Source organism: Prionailurus bengalensis, chromosome A1, assembly GCF_016509475.1.
Source record: "Prionailurus bengalensis isolate Pbe53 chromosome A1, Fcat_Pben_1.1_paternal_pri, whole genome shotgun sequence".
Taxonomy (NCBI): domain Eukaryota; kingdom Metazoa; phylum Chordata; class Mammalia; order Carnivora; family Felidae; genus Prionailurus; species Prionailurus bengalensis.
The window spans coordinates 196707487-196734920 of record NC_057343.1 but is presented as its reverse complement, the minus strand read 5'-3'; the positions used below and the strand labels follow the sequence as shown (position 1 = coordinate 196734920).

General features: G+C 46.5%; 1 protein-coding gene across 2 annotated transcripts; it reads right to left on the bottom strand.

Annotated features, from left to right (window-relative positions):
• Positions 1-27255, bottom strand: SLC36A2 (solute carrier family 36 member 2). Of its 2 annotated transcripts, none has more exons than XM_043599627.1 (11): positions 26935-27255; positions 25879-26085; positions 22817-22907; positions 22155-22243; positions 21514-21609; positions 16447-16531; positions 13416-13634; positions 12051-12149; positions 6745-6911; positions 4607-4776; positions 1-1374 (listed from the first exon to the last, which is right to left on the bottom strand). In XM_043599627.1, exons 2-11 carry the CDS (start codon positions 26040-26042, stop codon positions 1103-1105), a joined length of 1452 nt encoding a protein of 483 aa, XP_043455562.1. In that variant the 5' UTR covers positions 26043-26085; positions 26935-27255; the 3' UTR covers positions 1-1102. The 2 variants fall into 2 exon arrangements, with proteins under 2 accessions (XP_043455562.1, XP_043455647.1); XM_043599712.1 differs by having other exon boundaries at positions 26939-27255.
• Positions 27256-27434: the final 179 nt, after the last annotated feature.

The window sequence follows — 27434 nt, the reverse complement described above, 5'->3', positions numbered from 1 at the left end:
TTATGGCTTAAAACCACATTTATTATTTCTCACAATTCTGTGGATCATCTAGGGCAATTCTTACGACTTGGGTCAGCTTGACTGGAGCTGGATGTAGTCTAGGAGGCTTCCCTCATGTGTCAGAAGTTGGCAGGCTGGTTGATCTGAGGGATGGGCTCAACTGGGATGATTCGTTTCTGTGCAACATGGCTTCTCATCCTCCAGTAGGCTAGCTCAGTCTTCTTCCACTGGTGGATCTTCACCCCAGCGTAGGGAGAAATGAAAGTCCTGATGCACAAGCCATCACCAGATCTCTGCTTGCGTCACATTTACTGATGTTCAACGGGCCCAAATAAGTCACAAGGGCAAGACCAGATTCAAGGAGTAGAGACATGGATTTCACCTCTTGATGGGAGGAGCTGCAAAGTCACATTGTCAAGAGGAATCTGTGGCCATTTTTGCAACCTACTATAAGAACCTTGAACTATGCTTGACACACCGTAGGGAGAATGCTTGTTGCAAGAGTTAAGAGGTAAATAATGCCAAATACTGTAATGGCATTATCCATTCCCCTACCCCATGCCATTGGCACATCAACTTCCCCATGCCATTGGCACATTGGCACATCAACGTTGGACCTCTTTGCCCTACCCATTTTGACACAGGAGCCATGCATACCTTGTTGGATTATAGGTTCTGTCCCCTAGTCTTTGCTCATTGAACAGATCTGGAAAAGGGGAAACCCTTGGTCTACCAGATCAGGGTCAGCCTTAGCCAGCTGCACGTCCTTCTGCCAATTGCTGTCACTTGGTTTCCCCCTGGTGGCTTCTTCGTGCCTAGCACCACTCAAGGCGACGTGAATTGCCCAAAAAAAAGTTGGATGGAATCAAGAGCCTTCCATGGGAGAGCTCTCGACTTAATGGAAAGCTAGAGATGGAAAGAAAAGGAATAACAGAACCAAACTTTTAAATTACCATCTAGACCCTGTAGCCAGTGAGTCCTTGCTTGTTTCACCATGACTTGGCCCAGAACAAGGATAAAGCGGTAAAATAAAGATAGTGCATATAAAAGATATCCACATCAGTAAAAGTCAGGCGCTGGTGGGTACGGGACAGTGCCATGCTCACTGAATAAAAACGGTAGAGTTGGAAAAGGTGAGAGGGCCTCCCGAGAGGATCAGCTCATCCAGGGCCTGGTAGGTTCCTGCCACAAAGCCTGCAAAGCCCAGGATGCTGATCAGGGCGTCCTTGGCGATGGTGAGGGGGCTCATGCCCTCCGAGTAGTAGGTGGTGATCTCCAGGAGGGGCGGGATGATGAGGGCCAGGGCGCTGCTGCTCACGGACCCCACCAGGGAGAGGACCAGGTCCAGGCGGGGGACGAGGATGGCCAAGGTGCCTGCAGGAGATGATATGCGATGCATGGATTTTTGGGACTTAGCCAAGTTTTTCAAGTTTGGTTTTAAAATCCTTTTCTTAAAACACAAACCAGTTGTTTCTCACATTTAATTGCATAAGTAAAACATCGAAAGTCCTGTAATACTCTGATCATATTCACTAGAGGTTACACATTAAAAATCTGGCGTGTCTCAGGGCCCCTGGGTGGCTCAGTCACCTAAGTGTCTGACTCTTGACCTTGGCTCAGGTCATGATCTCCCGGTTTGTGGGTTCAGGCCCCACATCAGGTTCTGCAGAGCCTGCTGGGGATTTCCCTCTCTCACACACACAAAATAAATAAACTTAAAAAAAATTGGTGTGTTTTTAATGATTTTTCTAAAATATGCATTCATATTTATTGGGAAGAGAAATCTTCCCTCTGCCTACTTAGGCCGGGTGGGGGCGAGGGGAGGCAGAGGCTGGGGATGAACTGACAATGGATTAACCGGTCAAAAGACAGTCTATTTAGGGTTAGGGAACCTTCAGATGAGTTGGCTCCTCCCAGAACAGCCAAAGATAGGGGTCCACATGCCTGTCTCATAGGGTGAAAGGAGTGGGCAGAAAGAGCATCTATGTAAGAAAAAGTGGAAGTTATAACTGGTTCCTATCATTTATTTAAGGAATTTGTCTGTGATGATGGTTGGTCTTTTTTTCTGGTTGAAAACCTTCCAGAGAGGGGATCTATAGAGGCTGTACTTCTTCTGGGATCCTTCTTAATTCAGCAATGGACGTTTAGACAAGGGTTTATTTTTCCCTTCCCTGTGGCTGCTGTTTGTTCAAATTTAGTTTAAAATAATTTTTATGCCACCGAGGCACACTTTGAATCCTCCATTATTCAACAATGATTAAGCTCTTACTCAATAAATAATATTAAATATCAGTGCTGGGAACTGTCCCATCTGTTTGGGATGCATCAATGTACAAAAAGACAGAAATTAAACACACACACACACACACACACACACACACACACCTTGGGAGGGGGGGATGGGCTAAGTGGGTAAGGGGCACTAAGGAATCTACTCCTGAAATCATTGTTGCACTAGATGCTAACTAACTTGGATGCAAACTTAAAAAATAAATTAAATTAAAAAAACTTTTTAGAGCTAACATTTTAATAATTAACACAACTATAAGCACCTCTTACTTGCAAACAATTAGAATGTGAAATTATTTATAGGGGAAAGGGGTCTTCAGCTGGAACAAGATTGCAGGGGCTCATTAAAAGAGTATCTTCTCCAGGTTTTGCATCCATGTCAGAAAACATCTAACAGACACCAGAAGCTAAGGATTTTGAACTTATCCATTTTTTTAGTAGGATATCTTACAGGTGTGGGCTTCTGCATTCCTTGTTTGACCTGTTGGCAGATTTTCACCAAGAAAGCCCAAAAGCCTCTCCCGGGCCTGCTGTGGAGGAGTGTGGTGTATCAGAACCGCAACAGGTATGGAAGGCAGGGTTCTGGCTTCCCCTTGTGTGGCCTTGGGGAAGTCCCTAACCTCCTTCTCAGCCTGTTGCCTCCTCTGCAGAATGGGGATAAATGCTATCTATCTTTGTAGGTAGCATGGTGCACACTGCAGACGGTGTTAAAGTTTTAAACTGGTTTATGTCCCTAGATAACAGAGTTAATTGATGTAAAGCCCTTAGAAAAGTTATCTTTATTGTTACTTCAATTTGTTTCCTCATTTGTGCTGATTGAGGCAATGCATTCAGAAGCTGGAGGCCTCAGGAACTCTTATCTTCGAGGACAAAGTCCTTGATCTCTAAGGTTCCAAATGGTAGTGTCCCTGCTTCCTGGGGTAAAGTGGGGACAAATCACTTTAAAGAAAGAAAACCAGTGTCCATTGAATTGCATAGGTTGGTCTAGTACAGCAAGAAGCAAGAATCTCCCCGAGAAGGAGTCTTAGAATCACAATTAAAAGGAACCTTAGAGCGGTGCCTGGGTGGCTCAGTCGGTTAAGCGTCCCACTTCCGCTCAGGTCATGATCTCACAGTTCGTGGGTTCAAGCCCTACATTGGGCTCTGTGCTGACAGCTCAGAGCCTGGAGCCTGCTTCGGATTCTGTGTCTCCCTCCCTCTCTGCCCCTCCGCTGCTTGTGCGCGCGCGCTCTCTCTCTCAAAAATAAAATATTAAAGGAGACTTAGGGATAGCTGGGGAATACCACACTCCACACAGAAATCTCTGTCATCTCCTTCGCCCCTGCTAAAACACCTGCACAGTTGGGCTGCCCTGGATCATGGGGCCTGGAGCATGAGGAGGGCTGCCAGGGGGTGACCGTGGCCAGCTGAAGCCCAGGGGGCAAGTCCAGCTCACTGCTGCCAGTGGGAACGTGAGCCTAGGCTTGCCAAATCATTTTGTTTCCTCCCCCCCAATGTTAGAAGTCTGGATGTATATCAGATCTCAGACATTTTAAATGTTGGCTGAAATTTATACAACACTCAGGCTCAAACAACACACCTCTGCTGTCCGATTAGACTCACTGGCCACAAACCTCTGTCTTGGAGGGTGTTGGCTCTGGACTCAGATGATGTGGGTTCAAATCCAAGTTTTGGCACCTCCTGGCCAATTATTTATTGCTCCCTGCTTCAGTTTTCTCCTTTGTAAAGTGAAGTGTATCATAGTCCTACCTCATTAGGGTTCCTGCGGGGCTGAATAAAATACTATGAAATACGGCCTATGGGGCGCCTGGGTGGCTTAGTTGGTTGAGTGTCCAACTTCGGCTAAGGTCATGACCTCATGGTCTATGAGTTTGAGCCCTGCGTCGGGCTCTGTGCTGACAGCTCGGAGCCTGCAGCCTGCTTTGGATTCTGTGTCTCCCTCTCTCTCTGCCCCTCCCCCACTCATGTTCGCTCTCTCTCTCTCTCTCTCTCTCTCTGTCAAAAACAAATAAACATTAAAAAAAAAGAGCACAGTGGCTGGTACACAGTAGGTATTTAATATCAGTTCTTATGATGATGATTATTGTTCAATAAGCTGTCACTCCCTCAGGCTGGACACCTGCGAATCTGACTAATTAGGTACCTGTAAGAATTAGGTTGTCCCTGAGGCTTACATGAGTTACTACTTGTAAAGTATGGTCCTTGAAATACAATTAGTGCTCAAACAATGCTGGTTATCATGATTATCCTTTACCATCTGGCTGATTCCTGATAGCCCTCAGGGAAAGAGCACCATTTTGCTGTGCCTTGTACTCACATGTCAGGCAGACCATGGCGAGGCGGATGGACAGGTCCAGAGGCAGTGCCCAGCGCTTTGACACCTGTGAGGTGGCAAAAGGGATGATGATTTCTGCAGGGACGTAGAACTGCAGGGCATAAGTGCACAGGATACCCACGATGTACAAGAGCTTGACCGACTGGTACAGCCTGCGGGACAAAGCAGAGCAAGGCTCCCTGAGGCCACCGTGCTCTGAAGCCTGGGCCCTAGGAACATTAACCTCTGACCTTGGGATAGTCCCCGGGGCTGCAGTTTCCTTGTCAACATGATGGGCAGGGGGCTTCTTGGAGCTAAGAGGGAGTCACAGCAGAGCATGCAGTGAAAACTAAAGAATAAAGTATCACGAATTCGAATGGAAACAGGTCATCTCCAATAGAATCTTGAGCATGGTTACATGTAACACCTTCACAAGCCACTATCACTTGGTGGTCAAGTTTAGGTTTTAGGAACTACAGGCTCAGGCCAGGTACCCCGTGCAGGGAGACAGAAGTGTTAAGTGGTGAAGACCAAAAACCCTGGGTCTAAAATACTCTCGTCCCTTGTGATCTAATGTCAGTCCTTAGCAATGCTCTGGATTCCCCCAGAGCTCTTGGCACATAACAGGCCCTCAACAAATGCTTCTAGTGGGTTGAGAGAACTACAGAGTCCCGAACCCTTGCAGGAAGACGCGGTCTACAAACAGGGTTGTGTGCAGGCTGGGGGTGAAAGTAACCCTTGTAGGCCTTGGACTGATGCAGAGACGGTGTGTTGGGTTTTACCAAAGCCTGTTTTGACCTATGGAGATAGGACTTTTTCCTTTAGTCCACTAATGTGGTAGCTACATCTCACATACTTAAGAAATGAGTGTGTGTGTGTGTGTGTGTGTGTGTGTGTGTGTGCTCGGAGCCATTCCTTAGACTAACTTCCACATTTCTGAGTTTCTTGTTCTCACTAGTCCTTCTGCCTGAAACACCACTTACTCCATTTCCACCTGTCCAGATCCCACTGATTTTTTTGAAATTTCCATCTTTTGAGCTGTACTGCACGCCAGATATTTTTAGACATGCCCAGCTTAATCCCCAGGGAAACTCTGCATTATTGATGAAGAAACTGAGGGTCAGAAAGGTTGAGGAAATCACCCATGACCACAAGCTAGAAGGTGGCGCAACAGAGACTTGGGCCCATGAGTGACAGAGTCTGCCTTGTTGGACAAAAAGATTCCCGTTCTGATGGATTTCTTTCCTCAAAGGTTCCCAAAGCCTCTTTGCTGCTCTGGAGGGCTCCTTTTTCTGTTCCATTTGTGTCTATACACTACCTATCCCTCCCCCATCCTCGCTGGATCACGAGCTGGGGCAGGTAGCGAAGTTCAAGATCTTAGCCTACTCAGTCGGTGCCTCCCAGCTCCCTCGTGCCTAGACTGGTGTCTCCACCTAATTGGCATGCAGGAAATGCTTGATGCATGACATTATCAACTTGAGAAAGGGGCCCCATTTAGGTAAATGAAGCCTCCAAGTGACCCTTAAAAAGACAAGCCCCCTGTCATTAATGACCTGCCTGGGTGTGGGAGACAGTGCCACACAACGTGATATGGGTTCATGTTTCTATTTAAATCCTGGCTAAGTCTGGGTCAGCTAACTGTTGCATGAATTGGTTGCATTTGGACATAAAATGTTCACAGTGGTCGTCTCAAATTGGTCCTTGCTTCACTACTTTTTTCTCTTACTCTGACCGGGAGGATGTATACCCTTGGCTGTGGCAAGGAAGGCTTGGTAGCATAGGCCTTAGGAAGTGTCGCTGGAAATGAGTGTTGCTGCCCAACGACTCCTTTCTCTGCCTCTTATTCTCCCCGAGGGCCCCTCCCTTCTCTCCTTGGGTGGCCAAGGACTGTCACTTCTCTCTCTTCCTAAATCCTGTCCTCCATACTAAAGCTATCAAGGCCTCACTCAACACGGGAGGCTGTTGTTCAAAGAGGAGCTCCCTGGACAGAGAAACCAGAGCCCAGGGTGCCAACGACAGTTCTGCTTCTCGCTGTGGAGGCCCTGTAGGCCTCAGTTGCCATCTGTGGAAGGCAGGAGGAAGTAACTCACACATTTCTACCCGGCCCCACGTCCCCCCCACCTGAGGGCCTGTGAAGTTACCAGCAGTTGGGTAGGTTAAGGGTTATGCTGGCCTTGATGTCGTTTCCAAACCGCAGGTAGCCCAGGGCCCCGATGCCAATGTACAGGGCAGTGATGATGGACATTCCCAAAGACAGGATGGCTGGGAAGCGGCGGGCATCCTTCATCTTGTTTTCCAGGGGAAGAACCTACAGAAGCATCATAGCATAAAAAGAGAGAAGAAGGAGAAAGAGGAACATGAACATAAAGAAGAAAGGCATGACACTTCTGAGTATATCCCAACATACCGGAAGCAAGGGCTGGAACTGATATTCATAGCAGCATTATTTCCAAAGCCAAAAGGCAGTAGCAACCCAAGGGTCCAGTGATGGATGAATGGATAAACAAAGACGGTATATACGTATGACGAATATCATTCAGCCTCAAAACAAAAGGAAATTCTGACACATGCCGTAATACGGATGAACCTTGAGGTCATTATTCCGAATGAAATAAGCCGGTCATAAAATGGCACATACTGCTTGACTCCGTTTACATGAGGTGCCTGAAGTAGTTAAATTCAGAGAGTCAGAAAGTAGCATGCTGGGTTCATGGAGGGGGGAGTGAGTGGTTATTGCTCAATGGGTACAGAGTTTCGGTTCTGCAAGAAGAAAAGAATTCTGGGGACCGATGGTGGTGATGGTTGCCCAATAATGTGAATGTAGTTAATGCCACTGAACTCTACACTTAAACATGGTGAAGATGGTAAGTGTTGTGTTAGGTGTATTTTACCACAATAAAAGACGAAGGAAGGAAGGAAGGCCGGCTGGCAGGCCTGGACTCACAAGATGAGCCCTGGAACATTCAGAGCTGGAAGGGCTCTTCAGGTTGTTCAGACCGAGGAGCTCAGTGCCCTGGGGCAGCCCCATCTGGTTAGCAGATGCATTTTGTTAGGCCAGCATAGCCTTTTAGACAATTGAAGGTGAATGCCTTTGGGCACAATATTCTTGCCCCATTCACCAGGCCCGCCTCTCCCCTCACATTGACATATACCTGGCCTCTTTGCCCACATTGCCTGCTAAAGGCATTTGAGTTTGAGACTTCCAATTCTAGTGCATTTGCTGCTTTCTGTCCAGAAGGGGAGGCTGAGATTCGGCTTACACAGTGAGCCGGTGACAAGAGTTGGGACTGGGGGTTCTTGGTTCCCCAGCAGGACACTCCCCTGCACACCGCGTTCTCAGGATCCTTTTTCCCCACATGTATATCTGGCCCTAAGAGTGTCCGAGTTGAGACCGCCTACCTGGAGCCTGCTGGGCACCCCAAGGTCACGTCTATCTTTGGAACCAACCTTCTGGCCTTCCATCCCATGGAAGGCTTCTCTCGGCTGACAGTCCGCTTCCACCTTCTCCTTCTCCTTGATCAGGCCGTGGGTAAAGCGCCCTCTACACACACCATTAGGCTGATCTGTGCTTCAGTTTCTGTATCTGAAAACTTAGCTGTTGGAATTTTTTTTTTTTTTTTGATTTACGTGAGGACTGTAATGGCATACAGTAAGGGCTTAGTAAATGTTAACTGTTCTTGTTTTTAATACTGTGAAGACCACATCTCTATGAAGATGGAGCCTATATAATTCTTATTTTGCAGATGAAGACTGCGGCAGACTGGGGCTGTCCCCCAAAGTTCAAGTACTTGCTTGTATCCAATCTTGCCTGTACCCCTCCAGCGCTGGATATATTTATTACTCGGTAGGACCTTAGCATCTACTCCCTTGTACTGTTGACTCCTTTTTTTGTCCTATAGGCATCCCAGCTCCATGAAAATGGAAAATGCTTGAGGGGAATGCCATGTCAGGGTCATGGTTGTATCTTTCCACTTTCTTCCAGATGAGGGGCAGGCTCCTAGCTGCTGCAGGTGCTCAGGAAAATGTCTGGGGGATTATATGGAAAGCTAACAATCCAACCTGAGTTCTCCCACCCTGCAATACATTTTTGTTTTTAATTTTTAAATGTTTTATTCTTTATTTTTGACAGAGACAGAGCATGAGCAGGAGAGGGGCAGAGGGAGAGGGAGACACAGAATCTGAAGCAGCTCCAGGCTCTGAGCTGTCAGCACAAAGCCCGATGTGGGGCTTGAAACTCACAAATTGCGAGATCATGACCTGAGCCAAAGTCAGACACTCAACTGACGGAGCCTCCCAGGTGCTCCTGCAATACATTTTTGCTGCATAAATTCTCCAGGCTCACAATGACTTTTTTACTCAGTAGCTGGATTTCTCCTTCTCTCCTTTCTCCTCCCACAATCAACCAAGGAGATAAATGGCCATTCACATAAAGTGGGAAGTCCCTGGACTGGGAGTAAGGAGTGCTTGGTTTTAGCTACAGCTGCAGCTGTTCCCGGCTGGTGACCTGACTCAAGTCTCTTTCCTGTCAGGGCTTAGGCTCCTCTTCTGTAAAGTTGGAGACTGGGCTAGAAGATTTCTAGTGGTAATCTGAACTCTGATACTGATCATCATTAGTATCTAGTAGGTGTTTGATACTTACTGAACAATTACTTCCATCATTAGCTGGGGAATTAGAGTTCAGAGAGTAACCCATGGCTGAAGTAAGATTCCAGCATAGTCTGCCTCCAAAGTCATTTACTCAACCACGGCACTCTGCTTTTTGCCATGAGTATCCAACATTCTAAATATAAAGTGCTTCCATTTCCATTAAGATGGTGTAAGCACGTTCCACCATAGCTCTCTTCCTGATTAAACCTAAAAGCCCTGGGCAAGATACACAAAACAACCACCCAAGGACTCTGAAAAGTATGAAGAGGGTCCCTACTTTTTTGTTTCCTTTTTTACTCTCAACGCCACACTCCCAGGGCAAGTCCCCATCACAAAGCAGCATCTTGGTGGACCAGTGACTGTGGTGGTCACACAGGCACCTAAAAATCTGACACAAGCTTTCCTCTTTGAGCAAAGGAACTAGGGGAGGGGGATTTGGGGGTCTATAGAATGTAGGGGTAAATCAGCACTGGTATATAATTTGCAGGGTCTAATGGAAAATGATAATGCAGGGCACCTTGTTCAAAAATCAAGAATTTCAAGATGATGAAGGCAGAGCATTAAACCATGTACGGGATCCTTCCAAAGGCAGGTCTCTATGTGATTGCACAAGTTGCATGTCCATGAAGAAGGCCCTGGAAGGAATCCCTATTCATTCATTCATTCGTTCGTTTTTATTTTAGTTTTTCCCTCTCTTTTCTCTCAGTGCTTAACCCCAGTCAGAGTCAGTCACAGGAAGTGTGCATAGCACTATAGGGAGGCTAAAACCCTAGCTTTCTAGCCAGAGAACCAGAAAAAAAAAGCCACTGGAAGCTGATGAGTGTGCAGGAAAACATGGATAGGAGGATGCTGGAGAAACTGACCTCCTGCATATGTGGGTGAAGTCCTGGGCTCAGCCCTAAGTTGTGCATGTATGGAAATTGGATGTGAAAGATCAAAACATTATTTAAATAAATGAAAGAAGACCCAAATAAATGGAAAGACATCCCATGTTCATGGAGGACAATACTGTAAAGATGCAAAGGCAATTCAATGGAGAATGAACAGTCTTTTCAACAGATGATGCTGGAACAGTTGGCCATCCTATTAAACAAAAATGAACTCCAATGTATAAGCATCTTTATCAAAAATTAACTCAGAATGGATCACAGATCTAAATGTATGATAAAATTATAAAATATTTAAAAGAAAATATAGGGGAAAATCTTTGTGGACTTATGTTAGACAAAGTGGTTTTAGATAAAACATTAAAAGCAGGATCCATAAAACTAAAATTTTGATCTATTGGACGTCATCAAATTTTAAATCTTTTGCTCTATGAAAGGCACGGCTAAGAGAATGAAAAGACAAGCTACAGACTACAGAAAATATTTGCAAATTATATATCCAGTAAAGGACTTGCATTTGGAATATGTATAGAATTCTTACAATTCAACAACTGTTAGGTCATTTCCAGTTTATGACTATTATGAACAATGTTGCCATTGTCATAAATTGGAAACAACCTAGCTGCTCTTCAACAGGTAAACCTATAAACAAATCGTGGTATTGCCCACACAGTGGATGTTCAGCCATCGAAAGCAAGGAGCTATTGATGGATGCAACAACACAGATGATCTTTTTTTTTTTTTAATTTTTTTTTCAACGTTTATTTATTTTTGGGACAGAGAGAGACAGAGCATGAACGAGGGAGGGGCAGAGAGAGAGGGAGACACAGAATCGGAAACAGGCTCCAGGCTCTCAGCCATCAGCCCAGAGCCTGACGCGGGGCTCGAACTCATGGACCGCGAGATCGTGACCTGGCTGAAGTCGGACGCTTAACCGACTGCGCCACCCAGGCGCCCCCAGATGATCTTTTTAAAAAAAAACTTTATATATACTTTATATATACTTTATATATATATATATATATATATACTTTATATATACTTTATATATACTTTATATATATATATATAAAGTTTATTTGAGAGAGAGAGAGAGAGAGAGAGAGAGAAAGGGCACTCATGTGCATGTGTGCATAAGCAGGGGAGGGGCAGAGAGTGAGACAGGGAGAGAGAGAGGATCCCAAGCTCCGATGTGCGGCTCGAACTCACGAACAGTGAGATCATGACCTGAGCCGAAATCAAGAGTTGGGCGCTTACCCAGCTGAGCCACCCAGACGCCCCACAACACAGATAATCTTACATGCAGTCTCAAAAGGTTACATACAGCATGACCCCATGTGTATGACATTCTGGAAACAATAAAACAATAGAGACAGAGAATAGAAAGAGGGTGGTTGCCAGGGGTTGGTGGGGGGCGAGAGCTGACTACAATGGGAGCAGCACAAGGGTTTTTTGTGTGTGTGTGTGGTGAGGGAGTTGTTCTGTGTCCTGATTGTGGTGTATCTATGACTCTATGTATTTCCCAAACTTAGAGAAATGTACACCCCCCCCCCAAGTGAATTGCACTGTATGTAAACTGAAAGTAAACAAAAATTACATGCACAGCACTTCCCTTCCTCAAGTGTGGAAGCACAAACTATATAATAATCCATCGTAAACGTGTAGTACTTTCCAGCTTAAAACTCCTTTTGTTTGCTTCATTACATCCTGTAAATTGTATACCTCCGTTTGCCTTGCTTTTAAAAGATTAGGAAACACATGCTGGCATGAAGATAAATGTTTAATAGATGTATTGGGACAAGAGGTTACTTTCTCCTATGTGCACACAGAAACCCAGAAACCCAGAGCTCCCAGCTGCTGTTCAGAAGGCCACCCACAGCACCGGGGAAAGGCTACCCCAATTCCAACCTTACCACGCCAATGCTTTCAAATGAAAAAATGGCTGTTCCAAAGAACAGAGGATAGGTCTTCCAACTTGCTACCAGTGGCAACCGGCTGGGGTCTGGAATTTCCTACGGGAGAGAGAAATGTAGTAGGACCTTTATTCTTAAAGCGTGTTTGGGCTCATTTAAGAGGGGAATATTCTGACAGTAAATCTAAATTAAAAAACAAAACCAAAACCAAAAACGAATGTCAAGAAATTCAGAAAACTTCAAAAGGAAGTAGGCACCAAAGCTGATTTTAACACCACACGATACTGAAGAGCCAGAGGAAAGAGACATTGAGGTATTCAAAGTACTGAAGGGTCAGGACCTCATGATGTGAGTATGGCTTACCAGAATCCTCCAGAAGAAAATCTTACACACCACAGGTTGGTACCAGCCTGAAATGCCCTTGGACACTTGGTATGTACCAGAGGTTAGGGGTGACACAAACTGCTGTGTCTATAGTTTCAGTGATATTCTAGGGAGTCCAAAGTAGTTAGATAGATATGGAAGTCCCCTTTTATAGATCCTCAATGAGTTATAAATTGAAGGGAAAAAAAGTACTGGAATAAATATTTTATGTGCCCTGTGACCTGGAATGTGACACCAATTACAGAGCTATTTCTCTAACTGGGCCACCTCCGGAATGGTCTAAAAATGACTCGAAGGTAGCTATCTCACTAGGAAATTCACTTTTGTAGGATTTATTAATATATTGTCTTAAGGAATTTAAGACCGATCTGTAGTCCTCCTACAATACTTAACTAATTTGTTATTTTTATTAAATTCCATGGACACGATAATTTTTTTTCTTGTGACTTCTGAAAGAGAATAACATCTGAAAGGTATGAGGTAGGCCAAGGGTTTAAATTTCTATGCAGCCTTGTCCAATAAATACAATTAGAAAGGATGGAAAAGTAGAAATTGAGGGAAAATCAGTATCCATAATTCAACCTCAAAGGCATCATAATTTGCATTGTGACAGATTTGCTTGTGGTCTTCTGAGATTAGTCTCTGTGATAATAGGATCCAGTAGGGGATCCTATTTTTCATTTGCCTTTTGCTGCTATCTAACCATTAGAGGAATGGTCTGTAGTTCACCAAACAAGATGTTTTCCTTACAGAGTATAATTTTTTTCAAAGCCCAGAATTTGACAAGTATTGGAGAAGCAATATAAAAGAGGAGATACCGAGAAGAAGGAGACTGCGCAGAGACACCTTTGCGGAAAAAATGGTACAATGGTACTAGGCTGGAGAGTCAGGTACATACCTACCCTCAGGGCTGGCTCTAGGCAGGTATCTAGAGAAAAGTCTCTGCCCACTGGAGGGGTCAGGTGTGTGGTGTGCACTAACCTGGGCAATATACTGGGTGATGATGATCAAGCTGACCAGCATGCTGATGTTGGCCAACATGGAGAAGACGGTCAAGACCCTGAGGTTCCGGATGAGGACCAGCAGCACCAGGAAGGGCAGGAAGGCAAGCATGTAGAGTCGAGAGTCCATGGTGGGCGTCAGAATCACAGTCTCATTGTAATGGCAGTTGTTGGTGGTGCCATTAACTGCTTCCACTACCTGAGGAAGAAATGGAAAAAGCAAGGGGGAAGATTCAATGTATCTGTTGGCCACACGATGAGCTTAGTGCGTGGCCGATAATCAAATCCCTCACAAAGAGCTGGAATGTCTCACACGCCAGGGCCTCACAAGGAGTTAGGGTGGGTGTCTCTTTTGCTTCTAACCAAAAAACCCATCGCTTACTGTTTCTTAATTGGACCAATACTGGCATTCTGAGTGAGAGAATTACTCTTTGTCAGGACTGCATTCACTGCAGGACATTTAGCAACCCTGGACCCCACCCAATAAAAGCTATTTGCATCCCCCAATCATTGTGATGCACAAGAAACACCCCTCTGCACACAATACAAACATCCCCTGGTAAAGTCAGGGGGAATGGGGGAGAAGAGGGTTGGTACTACCCTCATTTAGAATCAGCCTGAATTAACTGATACAGTTGTATTCTGCAAGCAATACAATTAGAACAATTAGAAACTAGAGTTAGGCAAGAAGAAAACGTAAAAGCAATGATAATCTCAGTACCCGTTGGTAGCCAAGGTAATGTCCTGGAATATATTCATCTATGCATTTTCTTGTCTTTTTTTTAAAAAAAAATGTTTAAATGTTCTTATTTTTGAGAGAGAGAGAGAGAGAGAGAGAGAGAGAGAGAGCACACACGCACACATGGGGGAGGGGCAGAGAGAGAGGGAGACACAGAATCCGAAGCAGGCTCCAGGCTCTGAGCTGCCAGCACAGAGCTTGACGCAGGGCTCAAACCCATGAACCCTGAGATCATGACCTGAGCTGAAGTTGGACGCTTAACCTACTGAGCCACCTAGGTACTCCCATTTATGCATTTTCTATACCATGTCACAAATTACATGTATCATATGCATCCTTTCTATTTTACAAGACTGCAATCACAGCATATGCTCTTATTTTGAAGTCTCCTTTTCATTTAATATACCACAGCTACTTGAATGAATGATTAAGTCTATTTTTTTTCTGATTCCTCACTATAAAAAGGAAAATATTTGGCACATTAGCCAGCACTCATGGTCCTCTATACTGGGCACCATTCAATCTGGAAGGCTCTTCCTCTCCCAAAGCCGACACCTTCTACAACCAATTCTATTGCCTCTCCTGGGCAAGTCCTGCACATTCCTGCCTCCAGGTGTTCATGCCTCCCTTCTCCGCTGCCAGAACCTCTCCTCCAACCTTCCTTCAATACCCAGCCCAGATGGACCTCCACAAGGGAGACTTCCCTTGCTCTAATGATCTTTTCTGCCCCCACATATTTTGCCCCTTAAGTTCACAATTAAGCAGCCCTGCCCTCAGAGTGTTGTCAGTGGTGTCCTGACCCAGCACCAAAATACACTGATGCTAACTTTTTATTTTTTAGAACACATTCTACTGAGCCCACAAACTCTTCAAGTGAATGCTTGCTATGTCTTTAGACAGAGATGATAACGTTCAGCAGACTGATTTCCAAGTGGCCATCTGATGACGTGTTTTCAGAGCCTTCAAACAATCAAACTCTTTGACCCCATAATTTTACCTTAAGGAATATATGCTAAGGAAATAAAGGGGTATACAAACATTGCCACAGATTATAGTAGAAAAACAAAGGGAAAAAAAGAAAATATCCAATGACAGAAGACTAAGGCATGGCTAATCTGTGTGATGAAATATGAAACTAGCAGAAGTTATATTTAAAAATATAAGGACATTACAAAATGGTCACCAGCTGATACAAACTTAAAACAATAACCTGAGTGGTTGAATTAACAATAATTTTGTTTCATTTTGAAAAGCAATATGGTATGGTGTTCAAGAACTGGAGCTCTGATGTCAAAAGGCCTGGATTTTTGACTGTGCTTCTGTGATCTTGTATACATTATAGTTCATAGCTTTAGTTTTCTCATCTGCGAAATGGGAATAGCCACAGTACCTACTCCGATAAGGCTATCGAGAGAACTGAATGAGGGGAAGCCCATACCATGCTCCTTGTTCCTGACATAGAACAGAGGCTAACTCTGAACGCTTACTATTTTTTCCTTGTAATTTCTTTACATTTCTAAATTTCTAAATCATTGACTAAGGATGGCCTTTGTTACTACCCATATTATTTTGCTTATATTGCTACAAGATAACTTCTGGGCTAGATCAAAACAACATCCTAGAGACAACAACTGTTAAACTGGAGGTTAAGAAGCTAAAGGTAGATAAAGATGGTCCAAAGAAAGAGGCACCTGAGTGGCTCAGTCGGTTAAGTGTCCAGCTTCAGCTCAGGTCATGATCTCACAGCTCATGAGTTCAAGTCCTATGTCGGGCTCTGTGTTGGCAGCTCAGAGCCTGGAACCTGCTTCAGATTCTGTCTCTGTCTCTCTCTGCCCCTCCCCTGCTCATGCTCTGTGTCTCTCAAAAATAAATAAACATTAAAAAAATTAAAAAAAAAAAAAAGATCGTCCAAAGAAGATTAGATATCATCCAAAAAGAACCATATCCATTTTAGGAGAGTTAAGGGTGATTAAGCTCCAAGGCTGGACAACTGACAAAATCCAAGGTCCTTCCAGCTCAGTTTTAGAGACGGGCTTTGAGAACGGGTCCAAGGTACCAGACCAAGGGTACTATGAAAAAAGTAACCACTTGTAGAACAGACACGTGAGTTGGGGGAAGTCTGGGTTCTTTGATAACATCTAATTTAACTTCCTTTGTTGTACTGATGAGGACACTAGGAGCCCAAGAGAAGAAGCCACATTTGCTGAACAACTAAATGAGGACCCTCCTCTTCCATGTCCTTTTCCCTTCCACCTTCTCTAGAAGACTCTACCTGTTTTAAATTATCAGCCAGAAACACAACGTACACACAGCAGAAGCCCAGCTGGGTGACTATAAGGAAGAAGCTCACGATATGCCTGGAAGAGAAGGGAGAGAGAGAAAATGCGTTATAAAAGAAGAGTTGATTTGTCAATTCGATGTCTGTCCCTAGGGCTTGTTGTCCCTGTACCAGCACCCTCCGTTCTGCTACCTCAATCAACAATGGGGCAGTAAGAAGTGAGGTAACGACAGCTTTTTTTTTAATTTTTTTTTAACGTTTATTTATTTTTGAGACAGAGAGAGACAGAGCATGAACGGGGGAGGGGCAGAGAGAGAGGGAGACACAGAATCAGAAACAGGCTCCAGGCTCCGAGCCATCAGCCCAGAGCCCGATGCGGGGCTCGAACCCACAGACCGCGAGATCGTGACCTGAGTTGAAGTCGGACGCTTAACCGACTGAGCCACCCAGGCGCCCCCGACAGCTCTTTTTAAAAAATGTTTCTCAACCATCCTCACACTCTCAGCTCAGCAAGTGGTGAGATTCTTCGTGGTTAGGAACCTCCCCCATCCCCGGCTCTGTGGCATTCCTCATAATCGATACTAAATTGATGTAGGGCAGTAGGCACCACATTTTTAATTAGCTATCATTAACATTAAAATTTTCTCCACCAGGTGCCAGACACCTCATTAGGCTCTGAGGAAACACAAATAACACATGGCGCCCTCCTCTAGGGGTTCATAGAGTCGTGGGTGAGATGGACAAAAAAGAATATGGCACCGAGGGCCACGGTGAAAAGGACACTTTCCCCAAATTATAGAGCAGACAGCCTTCCTAGAAAAACCAGTAACTCGGTGGGAATCCCTTGGGGAGGGGAAGAAAGAGAGATTTTTTTTTTTTCAACTTTTTTTTTTTTTTAATTTTTTTTATTTTTGGGACAGAGAGAGACAGAGCATGAACGGGGGAGGGGCAGAGAGAGAGGGAGACACAGAATCGGAAACAGGCTCCAGGCTCCGAGCCATCAGCCCAGAGCCTGACGCGGGGCTCGAACTCCCGGACTGCGAGATCGTGACCTGGCTGAAGTCGGACGCTTAACCGACTGCGCCACCCAGGCGCCCCAGAAAGAGAGATATTTTTAAAAAGAAGACGAAGAGGAGGAGATGGAGAGGAAGAAGTGAGGAAAGCATTTCAGCAGAGGAATTAGGCAGATTTCTCTGGCCGTGTGGAATCCATTGGAGGGGGCAAGACTCAGGATGGGAAGACTGGATAGGAGATTCTTACAAGAACAGAGGTGTCCAGCAGCCTGGACAAAGACAAAGGCATTAAAGCATTTTAAGGCGTACCAGGGATCTAGAACTTAAATAACCTGTTGACCACCTACATCTGGGGGAAAGGGAAAGGAAATGATGAAAGGTGACTGATGGGCTTTGGCTCAGACAACAAAACGAACTGGAAGGAAGGAACAGGTTTTAGGAGAAGGGCATGGATTGACACATTCAGTAACTGAATTATTGAGCCTGAGGTTCCTAGAAGAGACATTCAGGAGACCACTCATACAGACAACTTATATATAAGGAGACCCTTATATAGGGTCTGGAACTGCTGATTTGTCAGTAATGGATAAGGTCTTGAGAAGGCAGGTCAGTGCTGGGGAGTGTGTGGGGGGAGGAGAAGAGACGGCAGAGTTCCAAACCCTAGAGAACACCAATATTTAAAGGGGAGACAGAAACAAAGGAGCCTGCAATGAAAGCAAAGGACTGGCCAGAGAGGTAGGTGGGAAACTAGGAGTGGGGAGAGGGTTTAGTAGAAGCCAAGGGAAGAGAGAATGTTTGAAGAAGAGAATAGCCAATTGTACCCACACTGTTGAGAGGCTCTCTAGGGCAAAGAAGGTGCAATAAAGAGGCCTTTTAGGACACTGGTGGAAAGAGCTTCAACAGAAGCGTAAGGACAGAAAATCTAGGTGACCCACGGAAGTGGTGTGAACCAGATGTATGGAAGCAAAGTCAGAGGGTGTGCTGTTCTTTCACGGAGCTAAGTGTGAGTCTGGGCTTGATGGGCCCCTTCCTTCCATTCATCACTGTAGACCCATTGCCTAGAACACATCCTGACACACTGCAGGCATTCAGTACGTATCTGCTGAATAAGCAGCTGCTGAATGTAAGATAGGATGGTTGCTGGAGGATGGCGTGAGGTCCAGGAAACTTTATGAGTTTATTTCATTGTTTTTAAGATGGCGGTGCATGAGTGCATTTAAATGTTGAGAGGAAGAGACCACGGATCAAAATAGAAGTTCAAGTTATAGGAGAGGGGATGATTCGTGGAGCAAGAGCCCCAAGAAGAGCAGGAAAAGCTGCTTTAACTTCATTTTAATTTTAACTAGGCTCAGGGCACTTGGGTGGCTCGGTCGGTTGAGAGTCCGACTCAGCTCAGGTCATGATCTCATGGTTTGTGAGTTCAAGCCCTGTGTCAGGTTCTGTGCTGACAGCTCAGAGCCTGGAGCCTCCTTCAGAATCTGTGTTTCCCTCTCTCTCTGCCCCTCTCCTGCTCATGTTCTGTCTGTCTCTCAAAACTGAATAAACAGTAAAAAAAATTAAAAAAAAATTTTTTAACTAGGCTCCACACCCAGTGTGGGGCTTGAACTCATGACCCTGAGGTTAAGAGTTGCATCTTCTACTGACTGAGCCAGCCAGGTAAATGCTGCTTAATATGTCCCATGATGAGTACAAGGATTTGAGGGGTAAGTGATAGGGGAAGCCTCCTCTTGGCTCACACTCTGGGAAAGTTCTGGTTATCGTCCCAAAGTCTTCCCTCGTCCGCTCAGAGGCTGAATTTATTGATTCAGTATGTGAACAGACTTTGGGCCGAAGGAGGCCCCAGACCCATGATGGTCTGTCGACTACATTACATGAGAGGGCACAGCGCAGGGACTGTAATGGTGTAGGGTATCTGAATTCAACAGCGACTTTGGCATACATGGTGCTCAGAAAAGAGTACGCAGACAGGGTGGGGACAGGCCTGAAAACAAAAACGGAAGAGTAGATTTAGCCCCAAGTACCACAGAATGGAAGGGGTTGACTTGTCAGTGTCACCCCTGAAAGCAAAAGACAGGAGTTGCCGGAGGAGGACTTCAGCACAGCCAAGGGTCCTTGACGTCTTGGTCTTTCTTCCCTTTTCTTCTCACGATAAATTCTCCCTGAGGGACCTCTTCTGACCCCTGCCACCATGGCTGATGACTTCGGTTCTGTATCTCTTGCATGAAGATATGTTCAAATCCAAATATATCACTACCCACCTGCCATCTCCACTTGAACTTCAAACTCAACTTGTCCAAAACGGAAGTCCTCAGAAATCTGAGTCAACCTTGCCTTTCCTTTTCCCACAGTCCACGGTCCAAAGCATAACCAAATTCACTTTTCCCTATCCCTATTGCCACCAGCTTGGTCCCAGCTGTCACTGCTATCTGCCTTGATATTGTCAATAGCCTTCTCATGGGTCTCACTAAATCTATGGTTGCTCGCTTACAATGTATTCTCCTAACAGAAGATTTTTTTAAAAGATTTTTTAAAATGTTTTTTATTTATGGAGTACTTGGGTAGCTCAGTTGGTTAAGTGTCTGACTTCAGCTCAGGTCATGGTCTTACAGTTTGTGAGTTCGAGCCCCACATTGGGCTCTGTGCTGACAGCTCGGAGCCTGGAGCCTGCTTTGGATTCTGTGTCTCCCTGTCTCTCTGCCCCTCCCCTGCTTGTGCTCTCTCTCTGTCTCAAGAATAACTAAACATTAAAAAAATTTTTTTTAATGTTTTTTTATTTGAGAGAGAGATTGAGAGAGTGGGAGTGGGAGAGAGGCAGAAAGAGAGAGAGAGAGAGAGAGAGAGAGAGAGAGAGAGAGAGAATTCCAAGTAAGCTCTGCACTGGCAGCACAGAGCTCGACGTGGGGCTTGATTCCACAAACCATGAGATCATGACCTGAGTTGAAATCAAGAGTCAGACACTTAACGGACTGAGCTACCCAGGCGTCCCAAAGCCAGAGAGATCTTTAAACAATACAAATATGATCATTTGCCTGATTAACACACTCCGGTTGTTTTGAAGAAAAGAACAAAGCCTTTAGGAGGGTCTAAAAGGTACAGGTTGCTTGGGCCCCTGGGTCATTCCTCAGTGTCATCTCCTTGATTCTCTGCCCTCAAGCTACCTAAGTATTTCTGTGCCTTGAAACTGTCATGCATACTTTCGTGCTTCAGACCTTCACACCCTGCTCTTCCTTCTTCCTGGAAGGCCGTCCAGGCTCCTGCCCACTTCCCCTAGGTAATTCCTCATACTCAAGAATTCTTCCCTTCTGGGCTCATCTCAACTGTTCCATCTTAGGCAGCCCACATGAGCTCATGCGCATCTCCTTACCTGCCTGGTAGCAACTAGTATTTTTTTTTAACTTTTTTTCTAAAGTTTATTTATTTATTTTGAGAGAGAGAGAGAGACAGAGAGAGACAGATACAGCATGAGTGGGAGAGGGACAGACAGAGAGGGAGAGAGAGAATCCCAAGCAGGCTCCACACTGTCAGCACAGAGCCCAATGTGGGGCTCAAACTCACGAACTGTGAGATCCTGACATGAGCCAAAATCAAGAGTCAGGTGCTTAACCAACTGAGCCACCCAAGGCACCCCAGAAACTAGTATTTCTTTCCTTCATCACACTTATCCCAGTGGTTATTAAGTGACTGTCTCCTAAACTGTGTAACGCTGGTCTTTGCCACTAGATTATGGGTTCTTTGAGAGCAAAGCCTCCTTGCCTTGCTCTCCACAGTATTTCCAGGGCCTAGTACATAGTACAATTGGACAAATGCAGTTTAATAAATAAGCAAACAATATTAAAGCTGCAAGACAAAGGAATGAGCACCCTGTCACTGGAGGTATACAAGGAGGGGGGCTGGATCGGGAAGATTGCCAATGAACCCTGTCCATGTGGAAAGGTCCAGTATTCTGTGCCACATGAGCCAGATTTCCAGGGAAGAAGGCATCCCTGACAGCCACACATGTCCTCCTCCTGTACCTTACTCCACTTCAGGCAAAGCAAGAACAAGGTACCTTCCCCAGTGGGCATGGCTCCGGAGCCAGGCGCTGGGGCTGGCTTCCAGTCCGTGCAGTACTGTGTCCCCATAGTCCATGAAGGGCTTGTTAAGCCTGTGGGAGAAAGTACACACACAGTTACCAAGAGGCACTTTAACCTAAGATCACGTACTGAAAAGTCAGGAGACACACAGCAAGGCAGGACCCCGCTAGAGTGGAAAGAACACTGGGGCAGAGACCCAAGTTCTAGTTCAGACTTAGACACCTGGAGGTACTTCTTGGGTGGCTTGTGTTCCTTCCCTGTCAAGTGGGGTGGTTACTACATGACAAGGGTAATAATGCATACCTCACGTGGGCACAGTAGTTTTCAAGTCCATGATCCCAGTGGATTCTCATCACAGTTCTCTGAGGCAGGGTTAGGCATGGATTGTTTATGCCTGATTTCCAGATGAGCCAAGCAGATAAGCCCAGTGGCCTGATCAATATCACCTATTGAGTCGTATGGCAGAGCCTCGCCTTAGATCCCTGTCCCGCTGCTTTTCTCTTTTCCTTGGCCTTCTTGGACGAAATTCAGAACTCTGGCTTATTTAGGAGGTTTCTGGGATGTCCCTGAGACCCGAGTACCAAAGGAATCACCGGGAGGATGCTGTTCTCCTTACCTGTGGCAGAAGCGCCGGGCACACTTGACCAGGATGTGCATACAGTGGCAGGCGATGAAGCCCATTGCCAGCAAACTGAGCGGGCCCATCTGGAAGAAGGGGGAGTCAAGGGAATGGGAAGAGAGAAGAGGATGGATTTATGAAGAGCACTGCAAGGAGATACCTGGTAGCACAGACGCCATTCAGCACCCGAGGGCCTTTCCAGCAAACTGCTTTGCAAGTCCCTGCTTGCTAAAGCAGCAACAGCTGTTCTTTCGAATATAATCTCAAGTGGTACTCCGATAAAGTACCTAAAGCAATTCCAGTGGGTGCTGTGGTGGGAGTAGGGGGCTCCTTCTGAGACCCCCTACTGAGCGCTAGTGCTCCATAGGACACAACTGGAAAACTAGTCATAGTCCAACCCCTGCATCCTACAAGGGAGAAAACGGAGTCCCAGAGAAGGGACAGAGTGGCCAAGGCCACTCAGAGTCTGTGGCAGAGCCAGAACTCAAACCCTGGCTAGATGTCTAGACTCTAAGTCTGGACCCAGCTGCCTCCCAGAAAGACTGCTCATTGCAAGCCACTGAAAACCCTTAGAGCCTCTCCTCCCACTTCCCTTCTACAATCCAGTCATACTGCCCGCCCCCCACCCCCCCCCCCCCCCCCGCAGCAGCCCCTCTTACCAGGATGCCTGCATTCTTCACAGCCAGGGGAAGTCCCAGGATCCCTGTGCCCATGTTGCCTTTTACCAGGTGAACCAAGGTCTGGAATGCTCTAAAGGAGAAGAGACATGAGGGTGTAGGTGTTTGAAGGTGAGGAGGTCCAACAGGCTCCTCTCACAGCATGCCAACACCAGAGTTCAGCTGGATAGGTGGGTTCCTGGCCATCTCTCGGTCCCCATGGCCTTGACTGGCACCTCTGGGCTTCCTGTGGGGTAACCAACCATCTCAGTTTGCCAAAACTCTTCTGGTTTTAGCAGCTAACACTCAGTGTATATGATTTTAATATTTAGTATATAATAGACACTATGCTAAGTACTTTACCCATATTACCTCATTTAACCCCTTGTCAAGACTAGGAAGTAGGTTATTGCTTTTATTTTGCTGATGAGGAAAACTGAGCAAAGATCTTTTTTTTTTTTTTAACGATATGTCCAAAGATAGACTAGGGAGTCAGGATTTGAACCCAGAACTGCCTCAGAGTCCTTGTTCTTTACCCCACTTTCACTGGACTGCCTCCTAGAAATAGGCCCAGACAGATGCATAAAGGGATAATGCTATTTCATAACCGAGGAAACAGAAGCCCAGAAAGGGAATGATCCAAGGTCAGAGAACTAGTAGCTGAAATAGGACTGAACTCAGAGAAAAGGGAAAAGGGCTGGCAGTAAAGAGAAATCATGGTGACTTCTGAATAAATAGGCCAGATGACTTGGGTCTCCAGATGGGGTCTATTGAGACAGGATCATTTGAGGACTGGGCTCCAGAGGAATTTCTTTTGCCCCTCAGGCCAGGACATCAAGCTAGGGAGTGGCTTGCCTCCTTCAACCCCCAACAAAAACAAAACCAAAAACTCAGACCCCTTCTTTAAGACAGACGGGAAGGTTGTGTGAAGGACACCATCAGGGCTAAGTTCCGGGGAGGTGAATTACAAAACAATCTATTGCTATACCTCTTTGTACGTGGACCAGGTTAAACCAAGGTGGGTGTTGGGTTCACATCCACAACTTTAGAAACGCTGGAAGTTCCCTACGGGAGCTTTCCAGCAAGGACACTGACTGTGAAGGACACTGACTGTGATGTGTTCTGGAAGGAGCCTGGTCTCCGAGGTTGGACGAACCCGGGATTAAATCCCAAGGCCACTACTTAACTAGCTGTGTCATTTTGGGCAACTCGTCTACTTTGCTAAGCCTCTGCAAATGTTGGAATGTTGGGAGGAATGATATTTTTAAAGGATTGCCTCAACCACCCTCATCTTTATGTTAATCCCTAGATCCTGTAGCTTTCCAAGGATCTGCCCATCCATTTGTTAAGGGTTAAAGAGAACAATTGAGGGGGAAAGAGGGCGGAGAGTCAGGTGCCTTTCTCTCTCCCTGTGGGTGTCAGCATCGCTGACTGAGCACTTGTGCCGGCTCTCCAATAATAGGCTTGTTTTGCAACAAGGAAAGGGTCAGTAGGTCACGTTAGACATTTCTAACCAAAGGACTTAGGAAATCAGAATTTAACTTTGGGCTACTCAGCCAACTTAAAAACTTAGTGGGGTGAGCTGGGCAAAGCACTGGGCTGGGAGGCAGGAGACCCATGATTTATGGCCCTAACTCATTTGTTGACCTTGGACCTTTCTGGGATTCACAGCATCCAGCTTTTAAGGGTGCTGTACTTGAGGGCTTTATGTACAAATCACCTCTGCAGCCATCCTGGGAGGAGTGAAATGTCATTTCACAGAAAAGAAACTGGGGCACAGAGAAAGTTCCGTCACTTGCTCAGGCCAGTTAGCAGCTAAGTGGGAATGTGAACTCGGGTGAGCTGACCTGAGTTCCATGCTTGCCTGACTTGTTTCTCTTTTGCTCCAAAAGCCACAGAGGATCCCTCTACTTCTCTCATGCTTTTATTTCTTTGATTCTTGAGTAGTTGAAATTGCCTCCAAACCACGTGTCGTGTAGGTTTAGGACGTGAAAGCTAGTCTCTTCCCCGAAGGCCTCGGATTGAGAAATATCCCTACTCAGCAGTGGATGGCCCCAAGGCCTGGAGAGTTCGCCCTCAGTGTCAGGAATTCACAGCCCCCAGGATTAGCCCCCGGGGCAGCTGAGCCCTGTCTGGTGGAGTCATTGTGTCCACAGGGTCCTGGGCAGCAATGGAAAGGAGCTTTGCTCGCCCTCCCCACTGCTCGTCCCCTCCCTTCAGGTGTAATTCCCACAGGCAGCCTCTCTAAATTCGCGCTGAGGCCAAATTAGCCCCATTTTGCATATGGGGAAAACTGAGGCTTGGGGAAGGGAAGGTGCAGAATCACAAGGTAAACGCAGGTGTTTTTTCTACTACACCAGTGGGGTCAACAGGTTCTCTTGAAGCGGCGGCACTCTCCACCACACCACCTCACCCACATTTCCTAAGTGGACTGGCCACTCTGCTTGAGTGGTGGACGCCGAGGTTGCTGAGCCCCGTAGCTTGGCTTCCCCACCTAAACTCCTTCTGCAGACCCTTCCTTGTCATGGTTTGCAAGCCCCCTCCACTCCCAAACACACCCCAAGGAGGTGGAAGAAAGTCTTCCTCATACTGTGCTTTTGATGTCCTCACCATTGAAGTAGAGGCCGAAGTAGAGGCCAGGGTAGCTTGAGGATGGGGTGGGTGGTGGGTAAGGCTTGGCTGTCGGTGAGGCCACTGAGGTTTCAAGCCCAGATCTCACCTTCTCCTCTGAGAAGCTGGGGATTCTGCCCCACTTCCCAATGGTCAGGATTGACCAGGAACAAAACTGACGTAGGGCCAGCACTGGATTCTAGCGCCCCTCCTGCCAATGGCCCAGTGCGTGGCCTGGGGTAACTAGGCCTTAACATCCCCATCTGCACCTGTGGAGGGCGGGACCACAAGTGTTCGCTCTCATCTGGACCCAGTCTCTGACTGCTCCATTTGTGACCTTGGTTTTCCCATCTGCACAATGGGGTGGGGGTCAGACGCAGCCACTCGAGGGTTTTTGCCAAGGCAAGCGTCCGGGCTCGAAGGCAGAAATGGGGGTGGCAGAAAAGAGCACTCACGTTATGCCTGTGGTTTTCTCTAAGCCTGGCGACTCGGAAGGGTGTCCATCCCAGAAACTGGAGTCCTTGCTGTGCAGCCTCTTGGCACTTTTGGGTGGGTACCTGAGGTCCAGTTTGAGGTCAACGGCTCCCTGGGGGCCCCCGGCACTCTTTGTCACGGGCATGACTGCTTCCGAGAGAGGGCTCCGGGTGATGAGGAGGTCTGCTCTGGAAGGAGGCAAGCAGGAAGGTATCTGTCAGGTGCAAACCCGCAGCTCAGCGGCTTGGCTCCTGCCTCAGCAGGCTCTGGCGGAGCTGGAATGAGGACCCGCCCACCTCCCCCGGAGCGCACTCGTCCTGCCCCCAGGATCCCAGTGCAAGAGAGGCTGGAGCAGGACAGGCAGGAAGGGATCTGGGAGGGGAGTTACCCACCTCACCTGCACCAGTGACTGCAATACCCATTATTTTAAGAACTCACATTTATGAAGCCCTTCACTAAGAGACAGACGTTCTCCTGAGTGCTTTGCCTACATTTTCTCATTTCATCCTATAAATTAAATGCCAAGGAAATCAGACCCAACTAAAGGGACCTGCCTGAGATCACATAGCTAGAAAGTGACAGAGAGGGACCAGAGCCCAACTCGTCAGGCTTTTTTTTTGTTTTTTAATGTTTTTATTTATTTTTGAGAGAGAGAGAGAGACATAGAATCTGAGAGAGGGAGACATAGAGACTTGCGCGTGCGCAAGTGGGGGAGGGGCAAAGAGAGAGGGAGACATAGAATCTGAAGCAGGTTCCACGCTCTGAGCTGTCAGCACAGAGTCCCATGCGGGGCTCGAACTCATGAACCACGAGATCAAGACCTGAGCCGAAGTCCGTTGCTTAACCATCTAAGCCACCCGGCAGGCTTTTTAACTAACACCTTATTTCTGTCTCCAAGGGAATCCTATACATCCCATCTCCTTATTCATCCCAGGTTGGGGGCTCCACTTCCCACTGGCTGACATCTGTTGTAAGGCCTCCTTCCAGGTGCTTCCCTTTCTCGGGAAAAGTTGGGAGAAAAAAGAGCTAGCACTCACCCACCTCCAGAAGCCTCTTAGCTTTTGTGGAGCTCCAGGGAGAGAGCCGTGAAGGTTCTTTCGGAAAAGGCAGAGACTGTAACAACCCCCAGCCACATTTCACTGGGTAGGACACTGGCGCCTGGAGAGCACGTGATTTGCCTAAGGTCGCACATGACATTCAGGATTGAACTCCGTAGCTAAAGAAGGCCTTGAGGGGGGTTCTCTAGTGTTCCAAGCTCTGTCATTATCTCTGCTTCAGTGACAGATGAACAGGCCAAGATTTCCTCCTTCTTTCAAAATTATAGCATTTTACTCAAGCCACACCACTCCCTGTACCATCATCTCATGGGCCAAAGGCTTTGCTCCAATGATCTCTCAACTAACTGGTGGCGTCTGAGACAGATTTGTCCAGGCCCTCCCTTCCACGGGACTCCTTCCAAGGTCCTGGGTGCAATTTTGAATTTGTAATTTTGTATTCTTATTCCGAAAGAGGCCCTTTCCACCCCTTACCGACACCC